Source organism: Oncorhynchus nerka, linkage group LG6 (genome assembly GCF_034236695.1).
Source record: "Oncorhynchus nerka isolate Pitt River linkage group LG6, Oner_Uvic_2.0, whole genome shotgun sequence".
Lineage (NCBI taxonomy): Eukaryota > Metazoa > Chordata > Actinopteri > Salmoniformes > Salmonidae > Oncorhynchus > Oncorhynchus nerka.
The window spans coordinates 22,614,927-22,638,538 of record NC_088401.1 but is presented as its reverse complement, the minus strand read 5'-3'; the positions used below and the strand labels follow the sequence as shown (position 1 = coordinate 22,638,538).

The following is a 23,612-nucleotide window of genomic DNA, read 5'->3' as shown; positions in this document are numbered from 1 at the left end:
CCCCAACCCTCTCAGCTTTATACCAAACTAACTTGAGGAGCTGCCATTAAATAAAAAATCATGCATGTGGCTTCATTAAAGCTAGAATTCTTAGTTGTTACATCCACTTTTCTACTCATTAATTAAGGATATAAACCCATAGATTTGTGAAGATTAGAACTTATAAATGCCTCGTGAGTTTAGTTCAACTGTCGTACCACATCAGAACCCAAAATATACGCTTGTTTACCTCCAATGTTTGCAAACAATGTAAGTGTAAACAAACACTATATAGCTTCAAAACATGGTTAAACAATCATTTTGATATCATAGATGGTCAGTCCCTGTCTATAAACTTGAGAGTGGTTACATTTCTCCAGGCCCATCCCACAGCTTTTTACCAACACAGAGCCGTGGTGGCACTTTATTGTTTCAATTAAGGACTCTAGCTTTAACACAAAGGCTATGGTCTCTGCTGTTCTCTTCCAGGGCTTGGGAGGAGGGGAAAGTGCTCATCTTTGATGACTCCTTTGAGCACGAGGTGTGGCAGGACGCCGACAGCTACCGGCTCATCTTCATCGTGGATGTGTGGCACCCCGAGCTCACCCAGTACCAACGGCAGACTCTCTCCCCCATTTAAAGAATGTACGGTAAAATGACTGACAGACAGACTGTCACCTACTGGAGTGCTGGGGTTAACACTCATAAGAACGGAAGGGTCCATAGTATCTGGTCTCTGTCTGTCTACACATTCCTTCACATTCGGCCATTTTAGGTCAAAGGTGACAAATGTGACACTTGCCCTTGCTCAGTCAAGGACTTCATTTTTGGAACCGTCTAGAAGAGTTACTGAAGGCCCTGTCAGATTGGAAAAAGCCTTCGTGACACTTTGGAACACTGGCTGCTAACTGTGGTACTCGCCAACTTGGTTTTTAGGCCAAAATGTGGACTTACGGTAAGGTGTGGGTTTAATATCACATAGGCTGTGTTGTAAATGTATCACAAGTGCATTCCTGTTTTTCATTAGTCAACCAAAGTGCCATGTGTCTGAAACATACCTAACATACAAACGGTAACTGAACAAAACTTTAGTTTTGCAGCTAGTGAGTTTACTGTTGTATAGTTACTGATATCATTTCTTAAAGAGATCGTTTTCCTGGTTTTTATCCCAATCTTAATCGTTATCTTTCCTCAAGAAAAGTTATTTGATGATTTGCATGTTCAAGTCTTCAAAAACGTGAGGTAAGAACACAAATAAGTTTTGAGTAACACGGAAAACTATCCCGTTAAGATGTTGCTAAGCTAGCTAAGCTTCTGCTAGCTGTTGTTTCTCTAACACTTGATTGGTTATTACACATCTCTTATTGCATGTAATGGTCATGCATTAACTTCATGTTACTTCCATAGCTTTATACAGTAATCTGCATCTTACTTTATTTTGGGGTTCTATTTTTAGTAATACAGAAACACTGCTTATTAGGTCATTCCATTTCACTCGTATGATTTTCACATGTCACTTTAGATTAATGGATGGGACATCACAATGCCAAGAATGTTTTTATTGCAGAATTAATATTGTAAAAAAAAAAACATTTTTGTACGCTGACATATTTTCAACTGTGCCTTGACCTGGGAGCACACACAGCCCATTATACTCAACAGGCTTGTCTTTGTAATTTAAAGTCCTGCCAAACTTGTGTATTTACATTCTTAAATGTATCAAATATGAACATTTTGACTGAAGGCATATATTTTGTACATGCATAACATTTGAATGTTTTATAAAATGCTAATTTACCTGTGTAAAAGTTAGGCAGGAGCATGTTGAATGTACACCAGTCTTGTCACACTGCATTCCAAACCTGGGTCAAAAACATGTCAAATACTTCCCAATACTTCAAATGCGCTTAATTTAGTTTGCCTTGTACAATGGAATAGTCCCTAAGAGGAGAAGTCCGAGCTAAATAAAGTGCACTACATAGGCTATACTTGAGTATTAGAAAGCATTTCACCCAGGTCTGCTGCATTCCAGGTATAGCAAAGCTGACTAGAAGGGGTCTTTGCTTGACCAATGTTGATTTTCAAAAGGAAAAAGAAATGCAGAAGCATATTCTTCTAAGATGTTGTTATTTAATCACTCTCTATGTGCGTTGGTAATCCGCTTCATCGCAGCAATGAAATCATGTCCAAATCAGTCCAGTGGGATTCTGCTGAGTTCATGTGCTATCGGAATAATCAGAAACTCAGGACTAAGAAATTCATGGCAAGCCCGCGGACTCATCATAGCTACCTGTTTCAGATGTCCAAAACCGCTCATACTGATCTTACGGGTAGGAAATACGAGTGTGAAACTGGGGTAACATCAATGTACCCCACGTTTCCTACTTCAGAGGAGTATGTAAACATATCATAATGCCATGGGTCGGAGTCATTCGTTAGGACTATTGGATGTCATCCTGTCTGCCCAAAAAAGGATGAACTTTTCACCCAAGTGTGGCTGTCTGTCATGGACATGGGTGTCTTGGGGTTCTGTTTGGGCTGTGATAACACATTCAAGTTATCCTCTTGGCTTCAAAATAGTTTCTTAGTTACAATGGGGTAGTAAATCAAGCACATTCACAAAAGCCACATCGTTTGAGAATTATTTCACCTTTTGTGGTACTCTGTTATGAATCTATCACTTTTTGTAGTGTTGAAATCACTGAACTGTTCCATCTGTTGTAACTTGGCCTGCCAAGTAAGTAATGCATCTTTCAATTCTATTTTGTATGTTGTAATTAGTTGCACTGAATAATTGTAAACTAAATAGCTTCTTTTCAGTAAATGAAAAATGAGGTCAAAATGGTGTCAAGTGATCTAAACATAAACAGAAAGTTGTGTTTATTTACATAGGTAGCTTAATTTATATAGTGTAACAATAATGTGATTCATCTCATTTGAAATTATACTCCGCTGTGTGATTTTCGATGACAAAACCTGAACACACACACACGTAATGAACACAACACATAACTTAAAATACATTTCCTATACATTCTTTTAAAGTTGACTTAAATACATTTTGGTTCGATGGAGGTCACACTGATAGTGCAGTAGCCCTGATAAATATACAATCTTGAAATATATTGACTTTCATAGAAATGACAGCCCCTAAAACAGTAAGATACAGTAGTTTGGCATTCTGTTTGCGGGGCTTTTGGACATTTAACTCGGCCAGTCAGTCTTTCCTAGTGGTACTGTTAAAACAAACATTAGTTTAATCATTCTACTCCTATCGGCATTGATTTGGATGGCTGGTGACCTATAGTTTTGCCAGTGAAAGTGGATGGCACAGCTTTTGAAACTGGCACTGGCTCACAGTCAAGAGATGAGAGGTTTTCAGTACAGTAGCTCCATGTGAACAAGGGTTTAGACTCCATTTTGGGTCCGTGCCTGCGTTTTTGACTTTCTCAAAGTTCAGTTTAGGGTTTTGGAGTCGGTGGGGTTGGAATCCAAATTAGAGTGCTTTGGATACAATGTGGACGGATCGCAGTGATCAGTCCAGAGCCAGGAGTGGCTGTGCCGTGTTGTCCCTGTCAGCTTGCCGTAGGGTACCCGGCTCCACGGCTGACTCGGACCTGAGTTAAACAACAACAACAGTAAGAGATGGTAATTACTATCAGCAGTATAATGGAGAAGGTTTAGCAGGGACCAGGGTAATATTGATCAAAGAGAGAACTAGACATACAGTATCTGTGGTCATGATGCAGTTATAATACATTACAAGACTAAACATGGATCACCCCTCTTATTATGTCTAAACACAAACTGAGAACCAACCATTTGGGGGGGGGTAATCCAGATTAGTAAAATAGCACACTGTTTTATATCCTAAAAACACATTTGACTGCCAATGGTAAAATGCATGACATAACTCCTCAACTCTCATATCCATGCGTCAACACAAAGCCTCCCTGTGTTGTCTCATTTAGCTACCAGGAAATACTCATAATATGCTAGGTTATGACTGGTCCATTAAAGATGAGCTCAACAACCCAGCTCAGGAGGGCAATCCAATGGGGATAAGGCTAGACTAAATCCCTGATTCTCTGTGCTGTGCTGTTTAGAGCACTTTAACGCCAGTGGGGGAGCTTAGCGCTCCGCTCCCCTCCCCTCATCTCCCCCTGTAAGCCCACTGATTAAAATCACCAGCAGATGAAAATGGAGCCTACCCAGAGCTCTCTCTGCTAAGGAAAGAGACGGTTGCACAAACATATCCTTCTGTCTACTGAGATTTAGATATTAAACCAAGCTAAATTTGGAATATCTTTCAGATTTGATGTGATGATGAGATTTGCATTGCATTGCATGATTACCCAGTCAAATGTTGCTTGAAATATATACATTGAGTATACAAAACATTAAGAACACATGCTCGTTCCATGACAGACTGACCAGGAAAATCCAGGTGAAAGCTATGATCCCTTATTGATGTCACTTCAATCGGTGTAGATGAAGAGGAAGAGACAGGTTAAATAAGGCTTTTTAAGCCTTGAGACAATTGAGACATGGATTGTTTGTGTGCCATTCAGAGGGTGGATGGGCAAGACAAACGTGCCATTGGAAGCACTGGAATCAACATGGGCCAGTATACCTGTGGAATACATTTGACACCTTGTGGAGTCCATGTCCCAACGAATTGAGGCTGTTCTAAGGGGTGCAGCTCAATATTAGAAAGGGATTCCTAATATTTAGTATACTTAGTGCACATGTATGCAACATTCAAAATGAAATGCTTATATGCCAGTGAAAGTTCATAATGTATAGCTTATGAGCCTTAATGAAGCCTCCATAAACCATTTACCAGGTGTACATACTGTATACTGAAAAGAAATATTAACACAACATGTAAAGTATTGGACCCATGTTTAATGAGCTGAAATAAAAGATCTCAGATATTTTCCACATTCACAAAAAGCTTATTTCTCTCATCTCTCACAGAAATGTGTTTATATCCCTGTTAGTGAGCATTGCTCCTTTGCCAAGACAATGCATCCACCTAACAGGTGTGGCATATCAAGAAGCTGATTAAACAGCATGATCATTACACAGGTGCACCTTGTGCTGGGGACAATAAAGGGCCACTAAAATGTGCAATTTTGTCTCACAACACAATGCTACAGACGTCTCAAGTTGAGGGAGCGTCTAATTGGCATGCTGACTGCAGGAATGTCCACCAGAGCTGTTGCCAGGGAATTTAATGATATTTCTCTACCGCCTCCAACGTCACAACCGCAGACCATGTGTAACCACACCAGCCCAGGACCACATCTGGCTTCTTCACCTGCAGGATCATCTGAGACCAGCCACACGGACAGCTGATAAAACAGAGTATTTCTGTCTGTAATAAAGCAGTTTTGTGGGGGAAAACATTGGCTGGACCTGACCCCACAGTGGTTGGGCCTGGCACCCCAGTGGGTGGGTCTATGCCCTCCCAGGCCCACCCACTGGCTGCGCCCCTGCCCAATCATGTGAAATCCATATATTAGGGACTAATGAATTTATTTAAATTGACAAATCGTTGAAATTGTTGCATGTGGCGTTTATATTTTTGTTCACTATAGATGCTTCACAGATCATGTATATGGAACTGTAATTCTATACTACATACAGTACCTACTGAAAGTCTACACATTTGGCTGCTTTAAAATTAAATCTAAGGGATTAAATCGATCTACACAACCTACTCCACATTTTCAAAATTAAAGAAACATTCTATAACATTTTCCTAATTAATAATTAATAAAAAATCTAAGATGTCTTTATTGTGTTTTATGTCTTCACACCTTTCAATTAAATCTTCCAAATATTTTACCTTAGTAAAATGATTAAGGTAAAATATCTAGAAAAATATCTTGAAATTAGATAAATGACATGTATTAAGCCTTTTTTAGGTTCAAATGAGTTGAATTATGTGCCATTGATGTTAGATAATTTAGCTTGGTAAGAAAAAATAATAATGTGAATGATCAATCAATATAAGATATTTAGGCTTGCTTAGATCTCTTTTGCATTGATGTTGTCTTGCAGCCTTGTGGCAAACCGAATGGTTGATTTGGAGTGGATTTTTTAACAAAGGCTTCCTTCCTTTCACTTTGTCATAAAGGCCAGTAATGTATAGTGAATGCAATGTTGTTGATCCTCAGTATTTTCAAGTATTTGTGGTGGAGGCATCCTGTTATGGGTTAAAAAGTCTGAGGAAAGCCCAGGAGCAAAGCCTGAAGAAACCGTGTCTCAGTCTTCTGGATACCTTAATTAATAAGTATTCCTGAATCGTGTAGTCACAGTCCTGACTTAGATCTGCTTGAAAAGACATTGTTTGAATATTGCTGTCCAACAATGATCCCCAACCACATGTATTGAGCTTGAGCAATTTTGGAGAGAGAAAAAACAATGGATATACTGCATGTTGCCCTAACAGGCTGACGACACCGCTCGCATCGCAAAATAAATTCAGAAATCTATGTTATTCAATTATTGCACTCACACTGCTCACGCACGCCAATGAACGTCTGCGTTGCCAAGGGCTAAAATAGAAATCAGTTCTATTTCTGACGCAGATCGCGCTGCAAGTCCTGCCTATCCCATCTCCTCATTGGTTTATTGAAGCAGGTACCCACGTGCCAACTCCTCATTGGTTATACCCACGTGGGTGACTGAAAGACAAACGAGGTCAGAGGTAGTAATGCACCTAATTTATGAAAGTTGCCAATCGCAATATAAAGTCAAGAGAAGAAAAAGCCTGGACGGAAGAGAGATGACTAGAAACGATTTGGTTAACAGTTTTATGTGTGGTTTAATTGTTGGAGTAGAGGACCTTGTGCATTTCAGGTAAAATAACAACTCAATGTTTATTTCCCAGGAAAGATTAGCTAGCAACAGCAAGCTAACTAAATAGGACAAATTAGCTAGCAAGTGCAAGCTAACTAGCTAAATTGCCATAAATGTTTGATGCTTTTCGACCTGTCCCCAAATTAATATAATTGGTTCAGAGTTTGTTTTGATATTTGAATCTGTGTGTCGTGATCGCGTTTGGTGTGGGGGGACAAAATAAATGTATGCACGATGGCGCACGATGGCGCATGCGCGCAGCCGGTTTGGGTTCCGTGTAAGAGTAGTGCAAAGATGGTAGAATCTTAATCAAAATGATTCACAACTGTAATGGCTGCCAAAGCTGCTTCTACCAAGTATTAACTCTGGGGTTGTGAAGACATACACAATCCATGTTTTATTCATTTGGAAATGTTCTATAATTTTTCTATCACTTTGAAAATATGGAGTAGGTTGTGTAGATCAGTAGAAAAAAAAATCTGATTTAATTTTTAAAAAGTATAATAATTAGAGACATCCTCCAGCAATTCTTTAAAACTTTTACCATTGACTAGTGATATTGGAAGTATAATTAAGTTAAGTACACACACTACAAGGTAAAAAAACAACAACTGCAAACTTCAAGGAGAAAGGGCATTCAAGGGGTTGGTCTGATGGTAATCTGTGATGTCATTGGCCTCCCACTTGCTAGAGAACAAAAGGGTAAATTCTATAATATAAATTCTAATTCTATAGTTAAAATATAAATAATAGTGGGCTACTTTGAATATAGTGTTGTTTGACATGACAGTGAATGAAAATGTTATGGATGAATTATTGTGACAGGGTAGGAATCAAAGTGATGTTCAGTGTTTCCTAGGGGACCCTATAATCTTTGGCTACATTAAATCTTTATTCATTTAGCCAACATATTCATGCTTTGCCTATTCCTCTTTGATTTCGAAGATACTGTTGCACAAACAACATGCTGATTTAGGCCTCCACCAGTAGTGGTATAAGGGCTGTATTAGCTAGCTACGTTTGCTCTGACTTAGTACTTTTATTAGCTAGTTAGCCAGCTAACTAGTGATTAGCATTAGTGGCTAACACGATTTAGCTTAACTTGCTAAGAAAATACAAACTAGCTGTTTGCAAACTAATATTATAATTATAGAATGCTTGTGGATTTATATTAAGATCAAAGTGGAAACAACATCGTTGTCATCAACATTGTTGCATGTGCTGCATTGACCATGCAGACTGAATGAAAGTGTCTCGTGGTCAAGCAGCAAATGCGCTCCTTGAGTGACGGGGTGGGACTAGGTCTATCGAAAATGACATGGAGAGAAAGGAGAAGGATGACTCAAATAGCGGAGTAAACTATGCAAATGGACGTTACACACGGTGTATCACATTTAACAAACCAAACATTCAAATACCATTATAGAAGGTCAAGTAAAAACCCAAATCGGTCCTTGCATCAATACCGGTATATAAACTCAGCAAAAAAAGAAATGTCCTCTCACTGTCAACTGCATTTATTTTCAGCAAACTTAACATGAGTAAATATTTGTAAGAACATAACAAGATTCAACAACTGAGACATAAATTGAATGAGTTCCACAGACGTGACTAATAGAAATGGAATAATGTGTCCCTGAACAAAGGGGGCATCAGAATCAAAAGTAACAGTCAGTATCTGGTGTGGCCACCAGCTGCATTAAGTACTGCAGTGCATCTCCTCCTCATGAAATGCACCAGATTTGCCAGTTCTTGCTGTGAGATGTTACGCAACTCTTCTACCAAGGCACCTGCAAGTTTCCGGACATTTCTAGGGGGAATGGCCCTAGCCCTCACCCTCCGATTCAACAGATCCTAGACGTGCTCAATGGGATTGAGATCCGGGCTCTTCGCTGGCCATGGCAGAACACTGACATTCCTGTCTTGCAGGAAATCACGCACAGAACAAGCAGTATGGCTGGTGGCATTGTCATGCTGGAGGGTCATGTCAGGAAGAGCCTGCAGGAAGGGTACCACGTGAGAGAGGAAGATATCTTCCCTGTAACGCACAGCGTTGAGATTGCCTGCAATGACAACAAGCTCAGTCCGATGATGCTGTGACACACCGCACCATACCATGACAGACCCTCCACCTCCAAATCGATCCCGCTCCAGAGTACAGGCCTCGGTGTAACGCTCATTCCTTCGACGATAAACACGAATCCGACCATCACCTCTGGTGAGACAACTGCGACTCGTCAGTGAAGAGCACTTTTTGCCAGTCCTGTCTGGTCCAGCGACGGTGGGTTTGTGTCCATAGGTGACGTTGTTGCCGGTGATGTTTGATGAAGACCTGCCTTACAACAGGCCTACAAGCCCTCAGTCCAGCCTCTCTCATCCTATTGCGGACAGTCTGAGCACTGATGGAGGGATTGTGCATTCCTGGTGTAACTTGGGCAGCTGTTGTTGCCATCCTGTACCTGTCCCGCAGGTGTGATGTTCGGATGTACCGATCCTGGGCAGGTGTTGTTACACGTGGTCTGCCACTGCGAGGACGATCAACTGTCTGTCCTGTCTCCCTGTAGCGCTGTCTTAGGTGTCTCACAGTACAGACATTGCAATTTATTGTCCTGACCACATCTGCACTCCTTATGCCTCCTTGCAGCATGCCTAAGGCACGTTCACGCAGATGAGCAGGGACCCTGGGCATATTTATTTTGGTGTTTTTCAGAGTCAGTAGAAAGGCTTCTTTAGTGTCCTAAGTTTTCATAACTGTAACCTTAATTGCCTACCGTCTGTAAGCTGTTAGTGTCTTACCGACCGGTCCACAGGTGCATGTTCAGTAATTGTTTATAATTCATTGAACAAGCATGGGATAAACAGTGCTAAAACCCTTTACAATGAAGATCTGTGAAGTTATTTGGATTTTTATTAATTATCTTTGAAAGACAGGGTCCTGAAAAAGGGACGTTTCTTTTTTTGCTGAGTTTAGTAAAGTATGGTTACCGCCCAGCCCTACTCCACACTGAAGTGAAACAGCAGCCATCAAAGGCTAACACAACCTCCTTGATCTGATACAACACTAAACACTAACAATATTCAACAAACCCACAATTGACCCAATTGTCAATAATCTTCCTTAGCCATCCGATCATGGCCATCAGTAGGTTCATGACATGTCAACAATCATGGCTGGTATTTCTTCACTGGATGCTCTGAGGACGATCTCAGATGACTAATAACACACAAGCGTTCCCAATATCCCTTATCGATGGTTGTCACTATCACCAGTATGACAAGATATCAACAACAAAAAATCTGATTTGAAAATGAACCCAAAACTCAACCATACTCCTGACCATGTGCCTACCTCTAACCTTTAACTAAGACATCAAAGATACTTTCTGTATTCATACACTTTCACAATACAGTCAATTTTGACTTTAAAGCTTGGCCACATAGATGGAGTCCTCAGCTATCCTATCCATTATGAGAGGGAGGTTCATGCTCTCTGCACCAATCCCCCATCCAGGCCCGTCCCCTCCAGATGCTGTCCCCTGAGTTAGGCTCCTAATTAGGGGGAGCTTGGCAAGCAAATGAGACTGGGGATCCCTGGGATTGGAGCAGACACTGGCCGGGGTCAATGAGAGGGTCTCTTAAGTGCTTTTTTAATTATATCAATTCCGAGAAGCCTGCTCTCCTGAGACCTGATCCTACATGACTTTCTGTTGATTGCAGAGGAAGAGAGTTGTGCATGCGGCCTGCTACCGTGGAGGAGGTTTGTCTATTTTAATGACTACTCTCTCTCTCTGACATTCCCCTTTGCTTGAGGACAGAGAATCCATATACAATACTGTATACTGTTTTCATGTTCAGTGTCTTATAGATACACATTTAACTTGTAAAAGGGTACAGTTTCGAAAAGCTCTGAACCTAAAAGGAAAGTCTTTTTTTAGCTGGGGGGGGGGGGGGGGGGTGAATGTCAAACTGCAGTGGGTCTCTGACTGAGTGAGCTGTTTGGTGGACAGTAGTGGGCAAGACTCAGGCCTAATGATCACCTCGGACTTAAATGGGTATTTCTGAGGATTCACACGAGCCACTGGTGTGAATCCTGTGGTCAGCCCCATAGAGGTCATTATCTGAAAGTCTGTAGACTGCGTAATTGCTCTGGCAGACTTCAAACAATCGGTCGATACTAATGAAGAAGGATGTCAGCGAGACACTGGATTGATCCGTTTGTGTTCTCTAACTTTCTGTTTCGCTTTTTGTTAACTTCTTGCATTACTATACTATAGCTAGTGTTGCAAAAAAGGGGAATATTACCCAAATCTTTTATTTCCCCCCAAATCCCATATATTCCGATGGATATTTTCCAGCTGAAAAATTCCTGGAATTTTGCAACCTTTTCTGTAGCTCACCTTTTCAGAAGTTTGTTGGCACATTCCTTATCTCCGCCACCATAGCTCCCTTTGACATGGAGGGCGTCGTAGGTGAGTGTGTACTCCGTCTCGTCGTTGTAGTTGGGCCCTAAGAGGGTCCGTGCCCAGATGCCCATGTCATAGGGCGGCAGCGTGCCACCAAACTCGGACGGCAGACAATCGGGTAGGATAAGCTGGTGTAAACTGTTGAGGTTGTTCCCGTGGAGGAAAATCTGTTGGGAAGAATTTTAAAAAATCTGATTGATTTAAATTTGTATTGACATTTGTTTATTTAATGTATTTATTTATCTGGTGTTCAAATTTATTCAAGGGAGCCCTGGCCAATACATTTCATAACTATCTCAAATTGTTGATTTCTTACTTACCCTTCTTATTTTTAACCAGTGTCATCAGACACCCCTCCAAACATTTGACGCTAGAAGCTGTATTACAAAATATCTTTAAGTTTTTCCATTAATCTAACCTGCACTATCCTGAGGAAAAGTTTAAATTGAAACTACCCCAAAATATGTGAATCTAAAATACTCCTACTACGTCTTAGCTCTAGAAGTGCTGACTAAATGATATATCCCCTTTGTGTAAACTTACATTTTATTCAACTAGCAAAGATATTTAATGACATCTCTCTATCTGGCTTTGTCAGCTCAGTAGTGTTTCACCTCTACCAGTCCTGAGCTTAACCACTCAATATAATGCAACAGTTACAAAGGGGTGGAGAGAAAAGGGTAGGGCACAGAGAATGTAACTGAAGTAGTGAAAAAGGCAATTACCCTTTTCCTAGTCTTGTCCTTGAGGAAAGGCTTGATGATGGTGTACATGGCGTGGATATACCAGGGCTGGTTCACAAAATGGATCCCACCGAAGCGAGCAGGGAAGCTGTCCTGTAGTGAAGTAGGGAGGGGAATATAGGTTGAGTTATACTCAAGTAAAGTATGATTTTATTAGGTTGTTTCATTAACTCTGCTTGCTTTGAACTCTATTATTTTAAGTTACAATAGAGACTTGAAATACCATAGCGTAATAAAAAAAAATTAAAGTTCAAATCTTAATAGAAAATAATATGATAAAATGGTAGGCTAAGCCAGTTCCTCTGTCCTTCTATATCGTAATAGCTAAATTAAATGGCATTCATTATTTTATTGAAGAGGTTTTTGGCCAGAACAGTACAGTGCCCTGCAGCAAAAGGGACCAAGGGGAGCAGCGCAAGATCATGACAGAGCTCCCAAGATACTGATTAGAAGGATTTCCGTTTCTGTTGAGAACTCTGCTAGCCATCTACAGTGTGCAATACTGCTACAATGCATTGCTGGGGGATGCCCCTTCCACCCTTGTAATCGACACCTTTAACGATTGCGGTGTAGCATCAACAATGCAATCCCCATGACAAAACCATGTAAATACAAGGCTTATGGGTCAGTTATTAAGACAAAAGCTGAATCATTCAGCAGATTATGAGTCTCGCAAGATTTCCTTTAGTGAAAGTGCTATTTTTTAAACAAACTCAGCAACTGCGTTTATTTTCAGCACACTTAACATGAGTAAATATTTGTGTGAACATAAGATTCAACAACTGAGACAAACTGAACAAGTTCCACAGACATGTGACTAACAGAAATGGAATAATGTGTCGCTGAACAAAGGGGGTTCAAAATCAAAAGTAACAGTCAGTATCTGGTGTGGCCACCAGCTGCATTAAGTACTGCAGTGCATCTCCTCCTCATGGAATCCACCAGATTTGCCAGTTCTTGCATACGAGATGTTACCCCACTCTTCTACCAAGGCACCTGCAAGTTCCCGGACATTTCTGGAGGGAATGGCCCTAGCCCTCGCCCTCCGATCCAACAGGTCCCAGACGTGCTCAATGAGATTGAGATCCGGGCTCTTCGCTGGCCATGGCAGAACACTGACATTCCTGTTTTGCAGGAAATCACGCAGAGAACGAGCAGTACGGCTGGCTGAATTGTCATGCTGGAGGGTCATGTCAGGATGAGCCTGCAGGAAGGGTACCACATGAGGCCTGACCATAGAGAGCTGTTTATTTTCTATGTTGGTTGGGGCGTGATAGTGACTAGGGTGGGTCATCTAGGTGATTAGTGATTTATGTTGGCCTGGTATGGTTCCCAATCAGAGACAGCTGTTTATCGTTGTCTCTGATTGGGGATCATATTCAGGCAGCCATTTCACCATTGTGCTTTGGTGAGTTGCACCCCTTCTGAAAAAACCTACACTCGATCCCTCCGATGTCAACAACTACAGACCAGTATCCCTTCTTTCTTTTCTCTCCAAAACTCTTGAACGTGCCGTCCTTGGCCAGCTCTCCCGCTATCTCTCTCAGAATGACCTTCTTGATCCAAATCAGTCAGGTTTCAAGACTAGTCATTCAACTGAGACTGCTCTTCTCTGTATCACGGAGGCGCTCCGCACTGCTAAAGCTAACTCTCTCTCCTCTGCTCTCATCCTTCTAGACCTATCGGCTGCCTTCGATACTGTGAACCATCAGATCCTCCTCTCCACCCTCTCCGAGTTGGGCATCTCCGGCGCGGCCCACGCTTGGATTGCGTCCTACCTGACAGGTCGCTCCTACCAGGTGGCGTGGCGAGAATCCGTCTCCACACCACGTGCTCTCACCACTGGTGTCCCCCAGGGCTCTGTTCTAGGCCCTCTCCTATTCTCGCTATACACCAAGTCACTTGGCTCTGTCATAACCTCACATGGTCTCTCCTATCATTGCTATGCAGACGACACACAATTAATCTTCTCCTTTCCCCCTTCTGATGACCAGGTGGCGAATCGCATCTCTGCATGTCTGGCAGACATATCCGTGTGGATGACGGATCACCACCTCAAGCTGAACCTCGGCAAGACGGAGCTGCTCTTCCTCCCGGGAAGGACTGCCCGTTCCATGATCTCGCCATCACGGTTGACAACTCCATTGTGTCCTCCTCCCAGAGCGCTAAGAACCTTGGCGTGATCCTGGACAACACCCTGTCGTTCTCAACTAACATCAAGGCGGTGGCCCGTTCCTGTAGGTTCATGCTCTACAACATCCGCAGAGTACGACCCTGCCTCACACAGGAAGCGGCGCAGGTCCCTAATCCAGGCACTTGTCATCTCCCGTCTGGATTACTGCAACTCGCTGTTGGCTGGGCTCCCTGCCTGTGCCATTAAACCCCTACAACTCATCCAGAACGCCGCAGCCCGTCTGGTGTTCAACCTTCCCAAGTTCTCTCACGTCACCCCGCTCCTCCGCTCCCTCCACTGGCTTCCAGTTGAAGCTCGCATCCGCTACAAGACCATGGTGCTTGCCTACGGAGCTGTGAGGGGAACGGCACCTCAGTACCTCCAGGCTCTGATCAGGCCCTACACCCAAACAAGGGCACTGCGTTCATCCACCTCTGGCCTGCTCGCCTCCCTACCACTGAGGAAGTACAGTTCCCGCTCAGCCCAGTCAAAACTGTTCGCTGCTCTGGCCCCCAATGGTGGAACAAACTCCCTCACGACGCCAGGACAGCGGAGTCAATCACCACCTTCCGGAGACACCTGAAACCCCACCTCTTTAAGGAATACCTAGGATAGGATAAAGTAATCCCTCTCACCCCCCCTCCCCCTGAAAAGATTTAGATGCACTACTGTTCCACTGGAGGTCATAAGGTGAATGCACCAATTTGTAAGTCGCTCTGGATAAGAGCGTCTGCTAAATGACTTAAATGTAATGTAATGCTTTGTGGGATCTTGTCTATGTATAGTTGCCTGTGAGCATTATAGTAGCTTCACGTTTTGTTTGTTCGTTTTGTTTTTTAAAGTTTTCTATTCCAAAATAAAGGATGGAAACATACCGCGCTGCATCTTGGTCCACTCCTTATAACGATCGTGACAGAAGATCCCACCACAAACAGACCAAGCAGCGTGGCCAGGAGGAGCAGACATCATGGACATGGGAGGATATTTTGTAGATGGTGCCATTTTTTGGGGGAGGCACACGGGGTGGTTGGCGGAGCCAGGTTTCAGACCAGAGCCAATTCCCCCCACTCGCTTTAAGGAGCGTGTGACCGTTCAGGCACCATGTTATGCAGTGATTCGCACTGTGTCTCCAGTGTTCATTCACAGCTCGGTGCCAGCTCCCCGCACTTGCCGTGCGAAAATGAGCATCTAGCCAGGGCGGGTTGTGCCGGCTTAGCGCTCATGGTCTCCAGTGCGCCTCCTCGGTCCAGAATATCCTGAGCCGGCTCTACACACTGTATCTCCGGTGCGCCTTCACAACCCAGTGCGTCCTGTGCCAGCTTCCCGTACTTGCCATGTGAAGGTGGTCCTTTGTCCAGGACGCGTTGTGCCAGCTCGACGCTCCAGACCTCCAGTGCATCTCCACGGTCCAGTATATCCTGCGCCGGCTCCGTCGCCGGAAGCTCTGGACTGGGAACTGTCGCCGGAAGCTCTGGACTGGGAACTGTCGCCGGAAGCTCTAGACTGTGGAGGGTCCTGAGACGGTCCGCTGTCGGGAACCTCCTGAGACGGTCCGCAGTCTGGAGCCTCCAGCAATGGTCGGCGGTCCGGAGCCTCCAGCAACAGTCTGCAGTCCAGAGCCTTCAGCAGGGGTTCCCAGTCCAGAGCCTCCTGTGAGGTTTCCCAGTCCGGAGCCTCCGGCGACGATCTACGGTCCGGTTCCTCCGGCGACGATCCATGGTCCGAAGCCTCCGGCGATGACCCACGGTCCGGTTCCTCCGGCGAAAAGCCACGGTCCGGTTCATCCGGCAAGGATCCACAGTCCGGAGCTTCCGGCGATGATCCCCGCACCAGAGCCGCCATGGAGCATGACGTATCTGCGAGTGGAGTGGGTACTTCGCCCCGCACCGGAGCCGCCCTTGACGGTAGATGCCCACCCGGACCCTCCCCTATTGAGTCAGGCTCTGTAGTTGGAGTCCGCACCTTTGGGGGGCGGTACTGTCACGCCCTGACCATAGAGAGCTGTTTATTTTCTATGCTGGTTTGGGAGTGATAGTGAGATCTTGCCTATGTATAGTTGCCTGTGAGCATTATAGTAGCTTCACGTTTCGTTTGTTCGTTTTGTTCTTTAAAGATTTCTATTCCAAAATAAAGGATGGAAACATACCACGCTGCATCTTCGTCCTTATAACGATCGTGACAGCTGTTAGTGTCTTACCGACCATTCCACAGGTGCATGTTCATTAATGTGTTTATGGTTCATTGAACAAGCATGGGAAAGTGTTTAAACCCTTTACAATGAAGATCTGTGAAGTTATTTGGATTTTTAGGAATTATCTTTGAAAGACAGGGTCCTGAAAAAAGAACATGTCTTTTTTTGCTGAGTTTATATGCACTGAACAAAAATAGAAATGCAAAATGTTGGTCCCATGTTTCATGAGCTGAAATAAAAGATCCCATACATTTTCCACATGCAGAAAGAGCTTAATTCTCTCAAATTTTGTGCACAAATGTGTTTACATCTATCACGATCGTCTGAATGAATGGACCAAGGCGCAGCATACTTAAGAGTTCCACATGTTTAATAAACATGAAACTCACCACAACAGAAGAAAACTAAACGTGACGTTCTGGGCTGCTCACAGGCAGCTACACAAACACAAGATCCCACAAACACCAGGTGGGAAAATGCTGCCTAAATATAATCCCCAATCAGAGACAACGATAGACAGCTGCCTCTGATTGGGAACCATACCAGGCCAACAAAGAAATAGAAAACATAGATTGCCCACCCTAGTCACACCCTGCCCTAACCAAAGAGAGAATTAAAAGGATCTCTAAGGTCAGGGAGCCCAAACATCCCTGTTAGGGAGCATGCAATTAGCATGCTGACTGCAGGAATGTCCATCAGAGCTGATGGCAGAGAATTTAAATTAATTTCTCTACCTACCTTTGGCAAAACTGACCACGACTCCTATAGGCAGAAACTCAAACAGGATGTACCTGTGACGAGAACTATTCAACGGTGGTCTGACCGATCGGAATCACGTGGACTAGGAAATGTTCCGGGCAGCCTCAGAGAATAATATCAATTTATACACTGATTCGGTGAGTGAGTTTATAAGGAAGTGCATTGGAGATGTTGTACCCATTGTGACGATTAAAATCTACCCTATCCAGAAAGCGTTAACCCTCACAGGGCTGCCGGCCCAGACGGCATCCCTATCTGCATCATCAGAGCATGCGCAGACCAGTTAGCTGTTGTGTTTACAGACATATTCAATCTCTCCCTATCCCAGTCGCCTGTCCCATTGCTCCTGTACCCGAGAAGGCAAAGGTAACTCAACTAAATGACTATCGCCCCGTAGAACTCACTTCTGTCATCATGAAGTGCTTTGAGAGACTATTCAAGGATCATATCACCTCCACCTTACCTGCCACCCTAGACCCACTTCAATTTGCATACCACCCCAGTAGGTTCACAGATGATGCAACCGCCATCACACTGCACACTGCTCTATCCCATCTGGACAAGAGGAATAACTATGAAAGAATGCTGTTCATTGACTACAGCTCAGCATTCAACACCATAGTACCCTCCAAGCTCAATGTTAAGCTTGATTACCAACAACGATGAGACAGCCTACAGGGAGGAGGTGAGGGCACTCGGAGTGTGGTTTCAGGAAAACAACCTCTCACTCAACATCAACAAAACAAAGTTGATGATTGTGGACTCTCCCCCCCCCCCCATCCACATCGACAGGACAGCAGTGGAAAAGGTGGAGAAGTGTTAAGTTCCTTGGTGTACACATCTTGGACAAACTGAAATGGTCCACCCACACAGATGGTGTGGTGAAGAAGGCGCAACTTTGCCTCTTCAACCTCAGGAGGCTGAAGAAACTTGCCTCGTCACCTAAAACCCTCACAAACTTTTACAGATGTACAATTGAGAACATCCTCTCGGGCTGTATCATCGCCTGGTACGGCAATTGCACCACCCACAACCGCAAGGCTCTCCAGAGGGTGGTGTGGTCTGCACAATGCATCACCGGGGACAAAGTACCTGCCCTCCAGGACACCTACAGGACAGGAAGGCCAAAAAGATCATCAAGGACAACAACCACCCAAGCCATTGCCTGTTCACCCCGATACCATCCAGAAGGCGGGTCAGTACAGGTGCATCAAAGCTGGGACCGAGACACTGAAAAACATCTTCTATTTCAAGGTCATCAAACTGTTATTAAACAGCCATCACTAACACAGAGAGGCTGCTGCCCTCATATAGACTTGAAATCATTGGCCACTTGAATAATGCCACTTGAATAATGTTTACATATGTTTACATATCTTGCATTACTTATCTCGTGTATATACTGTATTTTATACCATCTATTGCGTCTTGCCTATGCCGCTCGGTCATTGCTCATCCAAATATTTATATGTGTATATATTATTATTCCATCCCTTTGCTTACATTTGTGTGTATTAGGTAGTTGCTGTGGTATTGTTAGATTACTGTTAGATAGTACTGCACAGTCGGAACTAGAAGCACAAGCATTTCGCTGTACTCGCAATAACATCTGCTAACCATGTGTATGTGACCAATAAAATTTTATTTAATTTGATTTAAGCTGCTTCAACGTTGTTTTAGAGAATTTGGCAGTACGTCCAACTGGCCTAACAACCGCAGACCATGTGTAACTACGCCAGCCCAGGTCCTCCACATCCAGTTTCTTCACCTGCAGGATTGTCTGAGACCAGACATCCGGACAGCTGATGAAATTGTGGGTTTACACAACAGAAACATTTCTGAACAAACTGTCAGAAACCGTGTCAGGGAAGCTCATCTGCGTGATTTTCTTACTCACCAGGGTCTTGACCTGACTGCAGTACGGCGTCGTCACTGACTTCAGTGGGCAAATGCTCACCTTTGATGGCCACTGGCATGCTGGAGAGGTGTGCTCTTCACGGATAATTCCCGGTTTCAACTTTACCGGGCAGATGACAGACAGCGTAGCGTGTATTGTGTAGTTGTAATGTCTGCTTCCAACTTACACTCTCAAAAACGTAGATCCCCTGAACGCAGCTCACTTTCCAGCTCACTTTCCAGCTCACACTCTCAAACACATAGATCCCCTGAACGCAGCTCACTTTCCAGCTCACACTCTCAAACACATAGATCCCCTGAACGCAGCTCACTTTCCAGCTCACACTCTCAAACACATAGATCCCCTGAACGCAGCTCACATTCCAGCTCACACTCTCAAACACGTAGATCCCCTGAACGCAGCTCACTTTCCAGCCCACTTTCCAGCTCACACTCTCAAACACGTAGATCCCCTGAACGCAGCTCACTTTCCAGCCCACTTTCCAGCTCACACTCTCAAACACATAGATCCCCTGAACGCATCTCACTCTCCAGATCCCAATCACCTGAATTCTGATCACCTGTTCACACACCTGTATGTCAGTATCACACACTATTTAGTTTAGTTCTTTGCACCCCGTCATTGTGAGGTATTGTTTGTTTTGTGACACACTTCCATTCGGAGCTCTGTTTTTCCACGTAAATTAACCTCACGTGTATGATAGTTTTTGTCTGCCTCACTAACGACGGCTTTTGCCTATTCCCTGCTTGTACTTTAGCCTATTGGATTTCCTGTTATCAACCTATTGCCTGATCTCCCGGACTACGTTACTTGTCTTTTCCCTGCCTGTACGGTTGCCTTTTTGGACCCCCTGTGTATGACCTTCTGCCTGCCCCTGGACCTAGCTACCTGCCTCCTCCTGTGGTCCTTTACAAATAAACACCTGCTGCGCCCAGTGCTTGAAACCAGTTCTCTGTCTCCCATCGTGATCAGTACAGTCGTGTTGGCGAGCTGTTTGGTGATGTCAACGTTGTTAACAGAGTTCCCCATGGTGGCAATGGGGTTATGGTATGGGCAGGCATAAGCTATGGACAACGAACACAATTGTATTTTATCGATGTTAATTTGAATACACAGAGATACCGCGATGAGATCCTGAGGCCCATTGTCGTGCCATTCATCTTCCGCCATCACCTTAGGTTTCAGCATGATAATGCACGGCCCCATGTCGCAAGGATCTGTGACTAACAGATGCATATCTGTATTCCCAGTCATGTGAAATCCATAGATTAGGGACTAATGAACTTATTTTAATTGGCTGATTTCCTTATATGAACAGTAACTCTGTGAAATCTTAGAAATTGTTGCATGTTGTTTATACTTTTGTTCAGTATAGTTTTATGCAAAGGTGTAAACTACTACCCAGTTGATTGTACAGTTTCTGACTTATTGCCATTGCTAAATAATTCCCTCATAAGCCATAAGCATTTGGTGTTTCTATTACACAACACAATTTTGTAATGAAATTCAGACAAAAAAAGCATATTTCCTGATATCTCCACTGTCTGCTTGTTGATCGGCCCATATAATGTGTCCACATCACTCAGTTTCTGAGTAGCATAGCGTTTGAGATCAGGGCATACACTAACCACTGTGCTTTACCTTGTTACTTAGCAACAGGGCATCCCATCTTTATGTAGGCCTACTATCGTCATATTGTCGAGTAATCTTTATTTACTTTTAGTCATATACGCTGCACTGCAAGGCAGAATACTGTCTATCTATCTCTGTCCTTAGAACTGATAGAGAAGAACCCTGAAATTATGCAATAAAAACGTTAACTGTAGAATTGGCCATATGTGGTGTGATGGCTCCACATATTGCATGTGTCAAATTGCAATTGTCCAAAAATCCAGTGGAATAGACTTGGATTGAATATTCAGACCAGAGCATAGAGACACATTAAACAATAAAATCCATCTTCATTTCAACATTCAGAACAGGCACTCATATTATCAGGACAATAGGTGCTGATGATACCCATCACTTTCCACATTTTCTCTCTACAGCTAACCAATTATAGAGGTAAGAGAGTACAATCCAACTGTCCAATGCAACCATGATCTAATTCACCTTAATGCTGATTACTTAACTACATTTATCTGCTTTGGGTCGATTCAACCCAGTCAGTGCTGGGTGGTGATCATTAGGGCACACTATATCAACATGAAATGTAGCGTTTCTTATTGGACATGTTCAGATACTGTAGCGCCTCACTCTGTTTCAGACCGTTTTGTTCTGTTTAATGTATACTGAACACAACCCTGGTCACGCCTACCTGCAGGCCTTCGATTGCCAGTTTGAGAATGTTGGGCGTGAGCTTGGATGCCTGCTTGAAGGAGAAGTTACTCCAGTCGATGATCAAGATGAAGCCGTTGATCTGGAGTTCTTGGTTCTCTATGAGAACCTCCAGGGAGAGGAGGATGGCTCGGAGGATGTCTGTGAAAGAGCTCCTTCACAGAGAGAGAAAGATACATCAGATTGGGATACAATGCAGAACAATCCAGCACTGTTCTGTATCAAGACTATTACAATAATTCAATCCAGGACAATCCAGCACTGTTCTGTATCAAGACTATTACAATAATTCAATCCAGGACAATCCAGCACTGTTCTGTATCAAGACTATTACAATAATTCAATCCAGGACAATCCAGCACTGTACTGTATCAAGACTATTACAATAATTACATTATTTCTGTCCCGGGTCTGCTGGGTCTGACCATTGAGTGGGCCAGAAAAGGGCCGGAGTAAAGTCTTTGGGCAAGAGAGTGGTTATTGTTTTGCTGTTTAGTTCCAAAATATGATTTTTTAAGTATTCTATCAAATCAGTATCGATCAGTAGCTACAGTACAATTGTTTACTTGATTAATGGAACAATTACATCAAAGAAGCCACTTCAGTGAGACAAATGTGCCTTCTAAAATATCTGTAAAACTCACCTTCCCTGGTCCCAGTTGGAAGCAAATAGGATGAGTATCTTCCGGCCATGCTGATCCGGAGTCTCCAGGACACCTGGGAAGCCGTCCATCAGAGCCCTCTTGATCCCCGGGTCGTCCACCTTGAAGCTCTGGAACATGTCCAGGTTCTGCTGGCGGAATTGAAAATACTGGGCCAGGAGCCGGAAGGTCTCTGCCTGGTTGAACTTGCGCGCCCGCAGAAACCTCAGGATGAAGTCGTCGTCCGTGCGCAGGAAGCCGATGTCGGGCCGTGTCACGATCATGTCGCGCACCTGCTGGATGTCCGCATGGAGGGTGTCAGGGTTCTCGTTGAGCTCCTGACGAGCTTTCTCTGTGGTCTCGGAGCTCAGGCCCGCTTGCAAGTGAGTCATGTTTTTTTGGCTTTAGTCAAGTTCACACTCTCTCTATATCTGGGTTTTGGCTAAATATTATTGTAGAGATCTCCTTAGTAAACAGTCTTGATTTCTGTTCTGTACATTTTTGGTGGCGTCTCACCGGCACACGCGTCTCTCCAGTACACCACCTCCTGAGCTGTGTCACCTGTAGTGTTTAGCCTATGAAGAAAAGATATGGAAGATTTAGAGTAACTGGTGCACCAGTAGACTAAACACATTCATCCTTCCTTCTTCTCTTCTTTAGAGTAAGCCTACTTGTTGTGTGTATGTACTGACATGTACTGTATGTGTAACTGATAGATGCACACACATTACATGTTAATGTTTTTACATGTATGTAAATTGTAAAGTATTTTGTCTGTAATGTCTTTTTCGTTATATGTCGGACCTCAGTAAGACTAGCTGTCACCATTGGCGTCGGTTAATGGGGATCCTAATAAATCCAATTGGCTAAGCACTGATCCAACACAACTGGATAGGAGAAAATATTTGTTCCACTTCATATCTATCACAGATCCAATCAGGTCAGATCAGTAAATGTTCCAAGGAAAGGACAAAGAAAGGTTACATTTTTAAAGTGGTCGAATAGGGCCCTGGTTTGGGAAATGCATAAGGGCTGACGATTTCAACAGCATACACTGTTCAAGTTGAGAAGGCGGGTATTGCTGACATCATGGACAAACCCATGGGCTACATTTTCTTGTGCATCATTTTCAGGTCAGAGTTCAAATATAACAGGCAGTGCATTTTCCCTCCCAACAATAAGCCTACCAGCTATGGATTTTACACTGTGAAAAACCCAAATATTATGAAAATACAGTACATTCGGAAAGTATTCAGACACCTTCACTTTTTGCCCATTTTGTTACGTTACAGCCTTATTCTAAAATATATTAAATTGTTTGTTTTCCTCATTAATCTACACACAATACCCAATAATGACAAATCAAAAACAGGTTTAGAATTTTTTTTTTAATAATAATAATAAGAAACTGAAATATCACATTTACGTAAGTATTCAGACCCTATAATCAGTACTTTGTTGAAGTACCTTTGGCAGCGATTACAGCCTCGAGTCTCCTTGGGTATGACGCTACAAGCTTGGCACACCTGCATTTGGGG

General features: G+C 43.4%; 2 protein-coding genes across 6 annotated transcripts in view; one reads left to right on the top strand and one right to left on the bottom strand.

Moving 5' to 3' along the window:
• unm_hu7910 (un-named hu7910) overlaps nucleotides 1-2,866 on the top strand; it is a 41,261-nt gene extending 38,395 nt beyond the window's left edge. For all 5 annotated transcript variants that reach the window (XM_065019393.1, XM_065019396.1, XM_065019397.1 and 2 more), the window contains one exon: nucleotides 469-2,866. In XM_065019393.1, coding sequence (XP_064875465.1) covers nucleotides 469-619 — 151 coding nt within the window. In that variant the 3' untranslated portion in view covers nucleotides 620-2,866. The remainder of the gene's footprint in view (nucleotides 1-468) is intronic.
• LOC115130186 (clavesin-1-like) lies at nucleotides 2,469-23,275 on the bottom strand. Its single transcript, XM_029661057.2, has 5 exons — nucleotides 22,078-23,275; nucleotides 21,414-21,588; nucleotides 12,038-12,148; nucleotides 11,247-11,479; nucleotides 2,469-3,596 (listed from the first exon to the last, which is right to left on the bottom strand). The coding sequence occupies exons 1-5, from the start codon at nucleotides 22,464-22,466 to the stop codon at nucleotides 3,515-3,517; spliced, it is 990 nt and encodes a 329-aa protein (XP_029516917.1). The 5' UTR covers nucleotides 22,467-23,275; the 3' UTR covers nucleotides 2,469-3,514.
• Between the last annotated feature and the right edge of the window lie 337 nt (nucleotides 23,276-23,612).